Source organism: Oncorhynchus keta, chromosome 10 (genome assembly GCF_023373465.1).
Source record: "Oncorhynchus keta strain PuntledgeMale-10-30-2019 chromosome 10, Oket_V2, whole genome shotgun sequence".
Classification (NCBI taxonomy): Eukaryota; Metazoa; Chordata; class Actinopteri; order Salmoniformes; family Salmonidae; genus Oncorhynchus; species Oncorhynchus keta.
Window position 1 is genome coordinate 62261832 of NC_068430.1, and position 16468 is coordinate 62278299.

The 16468-nt window shown below is 40.9% G+C and overlaps 1 protein-coding gene across 1 annotated transcript in view; it reads right to left on the reverse strand.

The window, feature by feature from the left end:
• Window positions 1-89: 89 nt before the first annotated feature.
• The window catches only part of LOC118389146 (oocyte zinc finger protein XlCOF6-like), a 32042-nt gene continuing 15663 nt past the window's right edge, over window positions 90-16468 (reverse strand). The window contains exon 4 of the mRNA XM_035778937.2: window positions 90-6858. Within this exon, the coding sequence (XP_035634830.1) occupies window positions 5486-6858 (1373 nt within the window). The 3' untranslated portion in view covers window positions 90-5485. The remainder of the gene's footprint in view (window positions 6859-16468) is intronic.

The following is a 16468-nucleotide window of genomic DNA, read 5'->3' on the forward strand; positions in this document are numbered from 1 at the left end:
ACACTGCAGTGACTCTAAATTAGGAACATTCAAAATAAATGTGAAAACACATTCATATACAGTACCAGTCAAAAGTTTGGACACACCTAATCATTCAAGGTTTTTCTTTATTTGGACTATTTTCTACATTGTAGAATAATAGAGAAGACATCAAAACGATGAAATAACACATATGGAATCATGTAGTAACCAAAAAAGTGTTAAACAAATAAAGATATATTTAGGCACCCTTTGACTTGACAGCTTTGGACACTCTTCGCATTCTCTCAACCAGCTTTATGAGGCAGTCACCAGGTTGCAGATTTCTGAATTGTTAACTAAAATTATAAATGAGTTAACTGTTAAAATGATACATTTTTAAAAACAATACTAAACATGCACATCCAAACAACAGCACAAAAACATCAATGTCATCACATCTGGCCAGACCTATCTCCAGCACCAGCGTCAATTTCTGCCACATGGCCTAAAACTGCACCATTTAGTTTCTCTCTGTCACCCACGCACTTTCAACATTTAGATAATAAAGTATTTGACCTTTCCATCGTGTTAGCGATGGACGATTGGTTGATTTCCAGTTAAGTGTGCATTTTTTTCAAGATGGTTGATGAGAAAAGTATCATCCAGCCCGTCGGGTATCTCACTGCTCATTCGTATGCCATGTCTTGAAATATGCAGACAGACAGATTAAAAGTACATTTACATTTTGATACTTCTGACAGACAACTTTCTAACTCCGCCCAAAACTTTTGGACTTTATAGCATTCGCAGACGGCATGGGTTATTGAGTCATTCGTTTTACACTTATACAACAGATGGGTCTAATCCTGAATGCTGATAGCTTAAAACTGCATTCCAGCCTGTGTCTATTCCACAAGTTACCACCGGCTAAATATATGTTAAAATGCCTATTTACTCTGTTCCATCTGCCTGTGCAATCCTCTGTCTCATCAGCCCAGCCAGGCAATTTATAAACTTGATCTCCACTATAAAAAGCATGTAGACATTATTTCCCATTTCTTTTAGACTAACATCTAGTTTTCAACATCGGAGATTTGTATAAATCTTGCTGTCGGTCTCTCCGACATTTGCTAAATTGTTTCAATATTCAAATTCGATCTCCACCTGTCCCATAGTAATGAAAGTGTTGGGATGAGACAGACAGGTAGGCAGCTTTTCTCAGCCAGTTCGAAATCATGAAATCAACATAATTTTTATGGATATACAAAGAACTAGCAATAGAAAACATGTCTAACAAAACAATGTGCAGCTAGTTTGTAGTGTTACCCACTTCAGTTTAAAATGATTGTGTTAGCTGTGTTGTTGGCTAGCTCTTGAGCAACAGTGTCCTCACGAGAGAGAGCAGATTTTCTATGCCAGATGAAATCGCGCATCATAAGCTCATTGTTATGAATGTATCCAAATAAATATCACTAGAAAACAACAAACAAATGCAGCTACTTTGTTGTTTTTCTGTCTGCACTGTTTGACATGACTAGCTAGCTAGCAAGGGATAAGAACATAGCCAGCCAATATGGCATTGGAACATATAGATCTGGGTTGCATCCATAGATACAGAACAAAAAGACTGAGCGACTGGGTTGCGTCTCTGGCAACTGAACAGATAGAAAGAACGACAAGGCGGCTTGGGTAGGAACCCTAGATTTGTGTCGGGACTATATCTTGTGGAAGGATGAAGTATCATGAATAAATTAAAATATTTTTTTGTTAATGAAAATATGTCAATCATTATTTATATATGTTGGTAACCCATTGTATAAAAGTGAAAATGCCCTCGAAGTCGCTGTTTAGAGGATATATTGGCACGGTTCGACTTGGTCTCAGGCCGTGCCAATATATCCTCCAAACAGCGGCTACTCTGGCATTATTACTTAATTAAAACACGACTGCCATTTTGCTGTAGAATTTGTGATTTTAACTTGAATAATACATTCTATACATTAGTTTATACTGGATTATGGGTAATTTTTGCTAACTGTAATTTTGTTGGAACATTCCCTCTGTCCAATATCATCAGTTCTTTTTAAGTCTTGGAGGAATTGAAACTATTTTTTATTTGCCCATATAAACTCAGTTATGACGGAGTATACTTAAAAAAAAATGTATTCAGTGGGATAATTGGTATAAATATAAGAATGAATTGTTAATATTTAATTGTGCCATCCTGCATGTGTGTTAAGAAAACCATAATTTTTAACCTTTAGGGACCATTGTTAACCTTCAGAGAACATTCCCAGAACCTTCAGAGAATGTTGCCTACACTGTAACCTTCAGAGAACGTGCCCTGCTATCTTTGTAAAACCAAAAGAGAATGTTATAAGAATGTTAAGAAAACCACCAGTTTAAACCTTTAGGGAACATTGGTGCAAAGTTCGGGGAACGTTCCCACAACCTTCAGGGACTATTGCCAGAACCTAAATGTGTTATCTGGGTATGTCTGTGGTTGAAAAGGTATTGACATTGTTCATTAACATGCTATAGTAAGCGTTTCTGTTTTAAAGTGGGTCCCTAAACTCTTGCAGCAGAGGAGAGCAATGTTTTAGCTACATTTTGCCTCCAAAAAGTAAATATGTTAAAACAAGGGGTGGGACTTGTTCATTATTGTCAGCTGATTTAGAATGACATTTTTATAATTTTCCTGGCATGTTCTGTTGAGGTATTGACGAGTACAGTCAGAATCTTCAATATAAAGCTAACTTCACTGCATTAGTAAAGTAGATAAGTGTTTAAGATTTGTATCCCTGAAGTTTTGCCCAGCTGATTATAGCGAAGAAAATATATCTGCATTTCCTGCTGTGTAAACACGTTGATTCTCATAGCAAATCATCTCAAGATAAAGCCTGATAAACTTGGGGAATTGATATTCAAAGCTTAAATAGAAAAACCTTTGTCAGGAACCAGGACTAATAAATCCAATGCAACTGCATGTTTTACAAACGGTACAGCGTTGTAAAAATACTTCAAAAGTACACCTTAAGTCTTTTTAGGGGGTGTGTGTACTTTACTATTTATATTTTTTACGTTTTCTTTTTATTCCATTAATTTTCCCTGTCACCCAAAACAATTTGTTACTAAAATGGGCTCCCAAGTGGCGCAGCGGTCTAAGGCACTGCATCTCCATGCTAGAGGCGTCACTACAGACACCAGGCTGTATCACAACCGGCCGTGATTTGGAGTCCCATAGGGCAGCGTACAATTGGTCCAGCGTCGTCCGGGTTTGGCTGTCATAGTAAACAAGAAATTGTTTTTAACTGACTTGCCTAGTTAAATAAAAGTTACATTTTAAAACATTGACACTTATCGAATGAACATCCCTGGTCATCCCTACTGCCTCTGATCTGGCAAAGTCACTAAACACAAATTCTTTGTTTGTAAATTATGTCTGAGTGTTGGAGTGTGCCCGTCTATCCTTAAATTAAGAAAATACAAACAGGAAAATCATGGCATCTGGTTTGCTTAATATAAGGAATGTTAAATTATTTATACGGTTACTTTGATACTTACAGTGCATTCAGAAAGTATTCAGACACCTTGGCTTTTCTACATCTTGTTACATTACAGACTTATTCTAAAACTGATTAAATAAATGTTTTTTTTCTTCATCAATCTACACACAATAGCCCATAATGACAAAGAAAAAACAGAAATACCTTATTTACATAAGTATTCAGACCCTTTGCTATGATACTCGAAATTGGGCTCAGGTGCATCCTGTTTCCATTGATCATCCTTGAGATGTCTCACCAACTTGATTGGAATCCACCTGTAGTAAATTCAATTGATTGGACATGATTTGGAATGGCACACACCTGTCTATATAAGGTCCCAAAGTTGACGGTGCATGTCAGAGCAAAAGCCGAGCCATGAGGTAAAAGGAATTGTCCACAGAGCTCCGAGAGAAGATTGTGTCGAGGCACAGATCTGGGGAAAGGTACAAAAACATTTCTGCATCATTGAAGGTGCTCAAGAACACAGTGGCCTCCATCATTCTTAAATGGAAGAAGTTTGGAACCACCAAGACTCTTCCTAGAGCTGGTCGCCTGACCAAACGGAGCAATCTGGGGAGAAGGGCCTTGGTCAGGGAGGTGACCAAGTACCTGATGGTCACTCTGACAGAGCTCCAGAGTTCCTCTGTGGAGATGAGAGAATCTTCCAGAAGGACAACCATCTCTGCAGCACTCCACCAATCAGGCCTTTATGGTAGAGTGGCCAGATGGAAGCCACTCCTCAGTAAAAGGCACATGGACAGCCTGCTTGGAGTTTGCCAAAAGGCACCTAAAGTCTCTCAGACCATGAGAAACAAGATTCTGTTCTGATGAAACCAACTCTTTGGAGGAAACCAATGGTGAAGCATGGTGGTGGCAGCATCATGCTGTGGGGATGTTTATCAGCGGCAGGGACTGGGAGACTAGCCAGGATCAAGGGAGAGAAGAACAGAGCAAAGTACAGAGAGATCCTTGATGAACACCTGATCCAGAGTGCTCAGGAACTTCAGACAGGGACGTAGATTCACCTTCCAACAGGACAACGACCCTAAGCACACAGCAATGACAACGTAGGAGTGGCTTCGGGACATGTCTCTGAATGTCCTTGAGTGGCCCAGCCAGAGCCCGGGACTTGAACCAGCTACAGGTGTGCCAAGCTTGTAGCATCATATACAAGAAGACTCGAGGCTGTAATTGATGCTAAAGGTGTTTCAACAACGTACTGAGTAAAGGGTCTGAATACTTATGTAAATGTAATATTTCCATTTTGTTTTTTATACATTTGCAAAAAATCTAAACCTGTTTTTGCTTTGTTATTATGAGGTATTGTGTGCAGATTGATGAGGGGAAAAAACCATTTAATACATTTTAGAATAAGGTTGTAAAGTAACAACATGTGGAAAGTCAAGGGGCCTGAATACTTTCCGAATGCACCAAGTATATTTTTGCAATTACATTTACTTTTGAATCTTAAGTATATTTAAAACCAAATACTTTTACACGAGTAGTAATTTACTGGGTGACGTGCACTTTTGAGTCATTTTCTATTAAGGTACAGTATCTTTACTTTTACTGAAGTATGACAATTGGGTACTTTTTCCACCACTGGGTGGACACGGCACACTATTGTAGTTTTGCGGAGAGAGGATGGCGGCAATTTATTTTCTCGCCTAGATTGGCAGAACGGCAAGGACTGGGCCTGGTTTCCTTTTCGCAAACTTAGACCTGAGGGGTATACAACAAAGCAGGATCAATGAGTTAACTTAATCATATAAAAATATATTTTCCTGCAGTGTGGATTTATTTAATGATTCTCTGCAAAGTGTGTTAGCGCATGTATTTTTCAAGTATCTTGACTAGGTAAAACTCTTTCCAGACTGGGAGCAGTGGAAAGGCTTCTTCCCTGCATGTCATCTCATGCATTTTAAGGTGTCCTAACTGGGTAAAAGCTTTTTTCACACTAAGAGGATTTGAAAGGATTATTTATCTCCTGTGTGTGTCATCTCATGCGTTTTCAGTCTCCTTAACCTGGTAAAACCTTTTCCACACTGAGAACATTGGAATGGTTTTTCTCCCGTGTGTATTGTCATGTGATCTTTCAGATGAGATGACTGGATGAATCTCTTCCCACACTGAGAGCATTGGAAAGCCCTCTGCCTCTCTACTAAGTGTGTTCTCTCATGTGATTTCCGGTCCCCTGATGAGAAAAATTTCTTTTCACACTGAGAGCACTGATACGGCTTCTCGCCAGTGTGTGTTCTTTCATGCACTTTTAGATGCCCTGATCGCCCGAAACCCTTCCCACAATGAGAACAGTGGTATGTTTTCTCTTCCCCTGTATGTATTCTCTCGTGCTCTTTCAGGCCCCTTAACTCAACAAAACCCCTTCCGCACTGTGAGCAGAGGTGAGGCTTCTCTTCTGTGTGTGTCCACTCATGTGTTTTCAGGCTCCCTAACTGGGTAAAACTCTTTCCGCACAGGGAGCACTGGAAAGGCTTCTCTCCTTTGTGTATTCTGTTATGTTTTTTCAGGCTCCCTAACTCAGTAAAACTCTTTCCACACAGGGAGCAGTAGAAAGGCTTCTCTCCGGTGTGTGTCCTCTCATGTGTTGTCAGGTGCCCTAACTGGGTAAAACTCTTTCCACACTGGGAGCAGTGGTGAGGCTTCTCTCCTGTGTGTATTCTCTTGTGCATTTTTAAGTTCCCTAAATGGGTAAAACTTTTTCCACACAGGAAGCATTGGAAAGGCTTATCTCCTGTGTGTGTTCTTTCATGGTCTTTCAGGGTCCATAACCAAGTAAAACCCTTTCCACACTGAGTGCATTGGAATGTTTTTTCTCCTGTGTGTGTTCTCTTATGCTCTTTCAGATGAGTTGACCGGATAAATCTCTTTCCACACTGAGCGCATTGGAAAGGCCTCTCTACAGTGTGTGTGTTTTTTTCCCCAGTGTGTATTCTCTCATGCGTTCTCAGGTTCCCTGACTGGGTGAAACACTTTCCGCACTGAAAGCAGTGGTACGGCTTCTCCCCTTTATGCGTTCTCTTATGGTCTTTAAGGTGCCCTAGCCGGGTAAAAGTCTTTCCACATTGGGAGCAAGGGTAAGGCTTTTCTCCTGTGTGCGTCCTCTCGTGTGTTTTCAGGTGCCCCGACTGAGTAAAACTCTTTTCACATTGTGAGCAGTGGTAAGGCTTTTCTCCTGTGTGTATTCTTTCATGATCTTTTAGGTTCCGTAACTTAGTAAAACTCTTTCCACACTGCGAGCAGCAGTGTTGTCTCGCTGGTTTGGGCATCTCTGGGTCTGGTTCCCCTGAAGTACACTTTCTGCTGTTCGAGTGAGAGTCCAGTCTCTTTCCTGCCAAAGACAAACAGAGTGTTTAGTTAAATACTAAACAGAGACCTGAATGAAACATCCATATGATAAAATTGTCTTCCAATGAGATTTAATCAAGACTAGATCCATCAATAAAAACAGCAGCGCACGTCATCACAGAATGGCAGTCGTATTTTGTAGCCTAATAAAAACAAAATAGAACTTGACTGTTATGCATTTATTAGACCTAATGGACAACAATTACAGTGTATACAAACTATGGAGTAAAACAAGCTTACATTTGGGGTTCTGAGGGGTATATTACAAAGTTAGCTAGATCTACTTATGGTTTTCTGAAGTAAGCCAGCTTCAGTTAGCTTCACATTCCAACAGGCTTCATCCACATTACGGATGTGGATATTGATCCTGCAGTTGCCACTAACTCCAGCCAGGCATGTAACTGCTTGTCCATGTGGCACGTGGACAATCTAGTGAGTCGAACGCCAAACTATTTATTGATACAAACCTGAAAACGGCAATCCATGGGCGAGTCAGTGCCACGTTTACATTTTTGCCCGAAATGAAAATGAAATTTATCTTGCAATTTCAGCAGGCTAAGGTGGGAAATACTCTATTAGAAGTGCCGTCTTTCTTTTATTGTATGTGTATCATAATGCCATCATTGATGTGCTTATCAATACACAAGCATCTTCTTTCCGACTCCTTTCATTTTATTCATATGAAAGTTTTAATGTGCATGATGTTTCAAATGCATCCTGTTATTCCAAAATGTGGCGTGATATATATTTTTTACACAACAACATTTTACGAATAAAATATTTATTTCAGTCATCTTCCTCATATTGTTGAGAATGAAGGGGGTGATAACGCACTTTGAACTATATTTAAAACAACTTAAACGTAGCAGTATATCTTAACACTGGCTGTAGCACTATAGGTTCGAGGGGGAGTGTCAGGAAAATGTATTGTATTTTCACAATCCGGAATTTTGGGCGCAGAGTCAACGCCCACTGCCATCCGTTCTATTGGCCAACGTGCAATCATTGGAAAATAAAATCGATGAGCTATGATCAAGATTATCCTACCAATGGGACATTGAAAAACTGTAAAATAATATGTTTCACCGAGTCGTGGCTGAACAACGACACAGATAATATAGAGGTGACGGGATTCTCCATGCAGCGGCAGGACAGAGAAGCTACATCTGGTAAGACAAGGGGTGGGGATGGGGGTGTCTATTTGTCTATAACAGCTGGTGCGCGATGTCTAATATTAAAGAAGTCTCGAGGTATTGCTCGACTGAGGTAGAGTTATGATAAGCTGTAGACCACACTATCTACCAAGAGAGATCTAATCTATATAGGGATGAAATGGTTACTGGTTTCACAATAAACCACTGTAAAATTCCCTGACGGTTAGTATTACCATTTCAAATTGTAATTATCATTAAAAACGTTTTTTGATTACCGTGGTTTGAAAAACTCACAGTAAATACTGTCCAACATCAGCCAAAGTTAGCAACAGTCTAGTGCAGGCACAGCATGCAACGTGGGTTTTGTTTTGTGTGAAAACATGGCGGAAGGCAGTGACAGAGCTCAGGAGATTTTTCAGCCTTCTAAGAGGACCAAATCTGAAGTGTGGTCATATTTCGGGTTTTACAAAAGTGCTGAGGGAAACTTAATCGAAGATGGTCACCCTGTCTGCAGAACATGCAACAACAAAAAACACTGCAACACTTCAAATCCTTTGAGTCATCTTCGTGACCACCACCCACTACTTTATAGCCAACGCAAGGCAAGTTGACTTTTAGCTCAATGCATGATGTGGGGACTTTGGAATGGAGGAAAACGTCATGGTTTGTCTCTCTAACTTGCTAATAGCTTGTCAATAATGTAAACTGAAGCTTTCAGTTTTACCTACTCTTGTAAAAACACTACACGTTGTTCTGCTGCTGTATGCGTTGTGTCTGCAGACTCTATTCGCCCATTGCACATGATAACACGTTCTGTAGTTTAGTCACCCAACCATCATATTTTGTTCATGAAAAATTTGTCAGTCGTCGACTTGGTTGTAAAAGTGTTCCAACAGGAGAAACACATTAGACTCCTATACACAACTCCTGTATTTATGTCAATTGTTGGGCTCATTGCAATTACTATCACCGTCTTCTTAAGTCTCATTTGTATTCATGTAAATTGTGCATGGGGTCATTGCATATATTCAAATCCAACACAGAAGATAGACTGTGTGCGTGCGTGCGTGAATAATAATAATTATAACAATGAGGGGCCATGCATCAGAGCTCCCTCACCTTGCCAGGGTTGCAAGGAAGCTTTTGTGCATCCCAGCAACCAGCGTGCCATCAGAGGGAGTGTTCAGTGCCAGCGGGCACATCGTCTCCCCTCGCAGATCACTACTTAAACCGGACAAAGTAAATATGCTGACATTTTTACATTTCAATCTCAAGTGAACAAAAATGCCAGCAGCACCCTATTTCTTTATGAAGGAGAGAACGGACATACAATCATTGCTGTTCATTCGATTTGTTTACATATTTTGTGTTATTTTAATGTCAACAGCTGCACATTGGATTTGTTTACATATGGTTGTGTTGTTCTTACATGCACATTGCTTTGCTTGTGTTGCTTTTATATGCACATTTGATTTGCTTATGTTCATGGTTGTGTTCACTAAAACCTGCACTAGGGAAACTTTTACCTCTCATGGCCATATCTTTAATGTTAATGTTGTTATTTTAATGTTTATGCACACACAAGTGCATAGTGCTGCTTATTTTATTTGTTGTTTGCTTATTTGATTTGCTTACTTAACTTCTTTGGGGTAGGGGGCAGTATTTTCACGTCTGGATGAAAAGCGTGCCCAGAGTAAACTGCCTGCTACTCAGTCCCAGATCCTAGGATATGCATATTATTAGCAGATTTGGATAGAAAACACTCTCAAGTTTCTAAAACGGTTTGAATGATGTCTGTGAGTATAACATAACTTATATGGCAGGCAAAAACCTGAGAAAAAAATCCAACCAGGAAGTGGGAAATCTAAGGTTTGTAGGTTTGTTTCAACTCTTTGCTTATCCAAAATACAGTGGAAATGTGGTCATGTTGCACTTCCTAAGGCTTCCACTAGATGTCAACCGTCTTTAGAACCTTGTTTGATGCTTCTACTGTGAAGTGGGGCCAAATGAGAGGGGAATCAGTCAGAGGTCTGCCAGAGAGCCACGAGCTGGTCACGCGCAATCACATGAGAGGTAGCTTGCGTTCCAATGCTTTTCTACAGACAAAGGAATTCTCCGGTTGGAACATTATTGAAGATTTATGTTAAAAACATCCTAAAGATTGATTCTATACATCGTTTGACATGTTTCTACGGACTGTAAGAGAACTTTTTGGACTTTTCGTTCGTACTTTCCGCTGGACTTGCACTCGCGTTGTGAGTTTAGATTGTGTACGGAACGCGCGAACAACAAGGAGGAATTTGGACATAAATGATGGATATTATCGAATAAAATAAACATTTATTGTGGAACTGGGATTCCTGGGAGTGCATTCTGATGAAGATCATCAAAGGTAAGTGAATATTTATAACGCTATTTCTGACTTCTGTTGACTCCAACATGGTGGATATCTCTTTGGGTTGATTTGTCGTCTGAGCGCTGTACTCAGATTATTGCATGGTTTGCTTTTTCCGTAAAGTTTTTTTAAAATCTGACACAGCGGTTGCATTAACATTCCATGTATAACACTTGTATTTTCATCAACATTTATGATGACTATTTCTGTAAATTGATGTGGCTCTCTGCAAAATCACCGGATGTTTTGGAACTACTGAACATAATGCACCAATGTAAACTCAGATAGGTTTATATAAATATGAACATGTTTATGCACACAAAAAGTGCATAGTGCTGCTAATTGTATTTGTTGTTCGTTGGTTTTCAATATAAAACTTGGTGAAATTATTTCAGTGTGTGTATCAGTAATTTTTTTAACATTTCAAGCACATTTGAACAACACCGCCATAATACTGATAACCGTGATAACTTTGGTCATTATAATCGTGATATGAAATGTTCATACCGTTTCATCTCTACATGTACAGTTGAAGTCGGAAGTTTACATACACCTCACCCAAATACATTTAAACTCAGTTTTTCACAATTCCAGACATTTAACCTCTGAAAAAATCCCTGTCTTTATTTTAAGAATGTGAAATGTCAGAATAATAGTAGCGAGAGTGATTTATTTCAGCTTTTATTTCTTTCATCACATTCCCAGTGGGTCAGAAGTTTACATACACTCAATTAGTAGCATTGATAGAATTTCTATTAACTTGTTTAACTTGGGCCAAACGTTTCGAGTAGCCTTCCACAAGCTTTCCACAATAAGTTGGGTGAATTTTGGCCCATTCCTCCTGACAGAGCTGGTGTAACTGAGTCAGGTTTGTAGGCTTCCTTGATCGCACACACATTTTCAGTTCTGCCCACAAATTTTTTATAGGATTGAGTTCAGGGATTTGTGATGGTCACTCCAATACCTTCACTTTGCCAAAACTTTGGAAGTATGCTTGGGGTCATTGTCCATTTGGAAGACCCATTTGCGACCAAGCTTTAACCTCCTGACTGATGTCTTGAGATGTTGCTTCAATATATCCACATAATATTCATACCTCATGATGCCATCTATTTTGTGAAGTGCATCAGCCCCTCCTGCCGCAAAGCACCCCCGTGCTTCACAGTTGGGATGGTGTTCTTCGGCTTGCAAGAGTCCCCCTTTTTCCTCTAATCATAACGATGATCATTATGGCCAAACAATTGTATTTTTGTTTCATCAGACCAGAGGACATTTCTCCAAAAAGTATGATCTTTGTCCCCATATGCAGTTGCAAACCGTAGTCTGGCTTTTTTTATGGCGGTTTTGGAGCCGTGGCTTCTTCCTTGCTGAACGGCCTTTCAGGTGAAGTCAATATAGGACTCGTTTTACTGTGGATATAGATACCTCCAGCATCTTCACAAGGTCCTTTGCTGTTGTTCTGGGATTGATTTGCACTTTTCGCACACCAAAGTATATTCATCTCTAGGAGACTGAACACGTCTCCTTACGGAGCGGTATGTGTGGTCCCATGGTGTTTATACTTGCGTACTATTGTTTGTACAAATGAACGTGGTACCTTCAGGCATTTGGAAATTGCTCCCAAGGATGAACCAGACTTGTGGAGGTCTACGATTTTCTTTCTGAGGTCTTGGCTGATTTCTTTAGATTTTCCCAAGATGTCAAGCAAAGAGGCACTGAATTTGAAGGTAGGCCTTGAAATACATCCACAGGTAAACCTCCAATTGATTCAAATGGGGCGGCATGTAGCGTAGTGGTAAGAGCGTTGGACTAGTAACCAAAAGTTTGCAAGATCTAATCCCCGAGCTGACAAGGTAAAAATCTTTTTTACTGCCCCTGAACAAGGCAGTTAATTAACCCACTGTTCCTAGGCTGTCATTGAAATTAAGAATTTGTTCTTAATCTTAGGGAAGTTGAGAATTCAAGCAGCTTTTCGCAGCTTTTTGTTAAAAATCGCGCAACATTTCAGCGCCCTGCTATTCATGCCAGGAATATAGTATATGCATATGATTAGTATGTGTGGATAGAAAACACTCAGACGTTTCTAAAACTAGTTAAATCACGGCTGTGACTATAACAGAACGTGCGTTTCATCGAAAAGTGCAGGAAAATCTGATCACTGAAAATGGAAAAAAATATCCATGCGTGACTTCCAGGAATTGTTATAGGTGAACCGGATTAAATGAGGCCGAGGTTGCAGTACCTACAGCTTCCACACGATGTCTAGAGTCTTGTCATTTGCCTTGGCTTTGTTTCTTGGTCAAACCGAATCAAGGGAACCGATTCCCTCCGGTCTCCGACCGGATGTTTTGGTTGAGATTTCTCCGGACATTATTTCAAGAAGGACACCTATAGAATTGACATCGCCTCGTGATCAATTGTATCACTTATTAACGTGTACTAATACCTAAAGTTGCATTACAAAAGTATTTCGAAGTGTTTTGTGAAAGTTTATCGTCGACTTTTTTAATTTTAAAAAATGACGCTACGTTCTAAAACGCTATTTTTTTCCGTTGTTCACACAGTGTTCATAGATCGATATCTAGGCTATATATGGACCGATTTAATCGAAAAAAGACCTAAAATGATGTTTATGGGACATCTAGGAGTGCCAAGAAAGAAGCTCGTCAAAGGTAATGAATGTTTTATATTTTATTTCTGCGTTTTGAGTAGCCCCCGGCTATCGCAAAATCTGTCGTTAGGTGACGGTGCAGTATTTGGGGGATACATGCTATCAGATAATAGCTTCTCATGCTTTCGCCGAAAAGCATTTTACAAATCTGACTCGGTAACTAGATTCACAACGAGTGTAGCTTTAATTCAGTACATTGTATGTGCATTTTAATGAAAGTTTGAGTTTTATCAAAAACTATACATGGCGCACTTGAAATTTCCGCTGATTGATGTTCCCACAGCGGGAGCACTTCCCTAACAAGTTTTAACTGATTTGCCTTGTTAAATAAAGGTAAAATAAATAAATGAGCCTATAAGAAGCTTCTAAAGCCATGACATCATTTTCTGGAATCGTCAGGTTTCAAAAAGGCTTTACGGCGAAAGCACAGCATTCGATTATCTGAGTTCAGCGCCCCACAACAGCATATTATCTAAACAAGCACAGGCGTCACAAAATCCCAAATAGCAATAAAATAAGTCACTTACCTTTGAAAATCTTCCTCTGATTGTAATCACAAGAGTTCCAGGAACACAATGAATGGTCGTTTGGTTCAATAAATTCCTTCTTTATATCCCAAATAGTCCGTTTAGTAGGCGTCATTGAGTTCAGTAATCCACCCGTTCAGAATGCAGACATAGGAGTTCCAAAAGTTACCAGTAAAGTTTATTCAAACAAATCAAACGACATTTCTAATTCATTATTAGGTACACTAATATCTAAATAAACAATAATATTTCATATGGAGCGAACTATTTTCAATAGGTAAGGAAAAGAACGCAGTGCGCTTCCTCGATCACGAGAGCAATGAGACTAGTTTTTCCATAGAACTTCCTGAGGATAAACAACTATTCCTCGTTGGTTTTTCAGAATACAAGCCTGAAACCATGTATTAAGACTGTTGACATCTAGTGGAAGCCATAGGAACTGCAATTTGGGAGGTGGAAGTCTTTGGTTTCTATAGCTTAAGCTGGAATTGGCTGGCAGGTCAACAATTGGTCCTCGGGTTTTTGCCTGCCAAATCAGTTCTGTTATACTCACATACATCATTTTAACAGTTTTAGAAACTTTAGAGTGTTTTCGATCCAAAACTACCATGCATATGCATATCCTAGCTTCTGGGCCTGAGTAACAGGCAGTTTACTTTGGACACCTCAGTCATCCAAAATTCCTATCCCTAACAAGTTTTACATTTAAATGACTTGTGTTGTCATGCACAAAGTAGATGTCCTAACCAACTTGCCAAAACTAGAGTTTGTTAACAAGACATTTGTGGAGTGTTTGAAAAATGAGATTTAATGACTCCAACCTAAGTGTATGTAAACTTCCGGCTTCAACTGTATATTATTCATAGCCATCTATTTACCACCACAAAACGATGCTGGCCCTAGGACCTCACTCAACCAACTCTAAAAGGCCATAAATTCATCCAGAAGTGGCGCTCTTAGTGGCCGGGGACTTTAATGCAGGCAAACTTAAATCTGTTTAACCTCATTTCTAACAGCATGTCACGTGTACAATCAGAGGGAAAAACACTCTAGACCACCTTTACTCCACACACAGAGATGCATACAAAGCTCTGCCCTGCCCTCCATTTGGCAAATCTGACCATAATTCTATCCTTCAGATTCCTGCTTACAAGCAAAAACTAAAGCAGGAAGTACCAGTGATTCACTCAATACAGAAGTGGTCAGTGGTCAGGATGCTATGCTACAGGACTGTTTTGATAGCACAGACTGGAATATGTTCTGGGATTCATCCAATGTCATTGAGGAGTATACCACCTCAGTCATCGGCTTCATCAATAAGTGCATCGATGATGTCGTCCCCACAGTGACCATACGTACATATCCCAACCAGAAGCCATGGATTACCTGCAACATCTGCATTGAGCTAAAGGCTAGAGCTGCTGCTTTCAAAGAGCGGGACACTCATCTGGGCGCTAATAAGAAATCCCGCTATGCCCTCAGACGAACCACCAAACAACCAAAGCCTCAATACAGGATTAAGATTGAATCCTACTACACCGGTTCTGATGCTTGTCGGATGTGGCAGGGCTTGAAAAATATTACGGACAACAAAGGGAAGCCCGGAAGGGAACTTCCCAGTGACACGAGCCTGCTAAATGCCTTTTATACTCCCTTCGAGGCAGGCAACACTAAAGCATGCACGAGAGCACCAGCTGTTCTGGATGACTGTGTGATAACACTCTCGGTAGCCGATGTGAGCAAGACCTTTAAACAGGTCAACATTCAAAAAGCCGCGGGGCCAGACAGATTACCAGGACGTGTACTCAAAGCATGCGCGAACCAACTGGCAAGTGTCTTCACTGACATTTTCAACCTCTTCCTGTTCGAGTCTGTAATACCAACATGTTTCAAGCCGGCCACCATTGTCCCTGTGCCCAAGGAAGCGAAGGTAACCTGCCTAACTGATTACCGCCCCATAGCACTCACGTCAGTAGCCATGAAGTGCTCTGAAAGGCTGGTCAAGGACTACCATCAACAGCATCCTCCTGGATACCCTAGACCCACTCCAATTCGCAAACCGCCCCAACAGATCCACAGATGACGCAATCTGAATCGCACTCCACACTGCCCTTTCCCACCAGGACAAAAGGAAAACCTATGTGAGATTGCTGTTCATTGACGACAGCTCAGCGTTCAACACCATAGTGCCCACGAAGCTCATCACTAAGCTAAGGACCCTGGGACTAAACACCTCCCTCTGCAACTAGATCCTGGACTTCCTGATGGGCCGCCCCCAGGTGGTAAGGGTAGGCAACAACACGTCTGCCATGCTGATCCTCAGGGGCCCCTCAGGGGTTTGTACTTACTCCCCTCCTATTTTTTATTAGCCCTTTTTCCCCCAATTTCGTGGTATCCAATTTGTAGTTACAGTCTTGTCTCATCGCTGCAACTCTCATACAGCCTCGGGAGAGGCGAAGGTTGAGAGCCATGCGTCCTCCGAAACACAACCCAACCAAGCCGCACTGCTTCTTGACACAATGCCACTTAACCCGGAAGCCAGCCGCACCAATGTGTCGGAGGAAACACTGTACACCTGGCAACCATGTCAGCGTGCACTAAGCCCGGCCCGCCACAGGAGTTGCTGGTGCGCAATGGGACAAGGACATCGCTGCCGGCCAAACCCTCCCCTAACCCGGACGACGCTGGTCCAATTGTGTGCCGCCCCAAGGGTCTCCCGGTCGCAGCCAGCTGCGACAGAGCCTGGACTCGAACCCAGAATCTCTCGTGGCACAGCCTTAGACCACCGCGCCACTCGGGAGGCCAGTCCCCTGTTGTACTCCCTGTTCACCCACGACGGCGTGTCC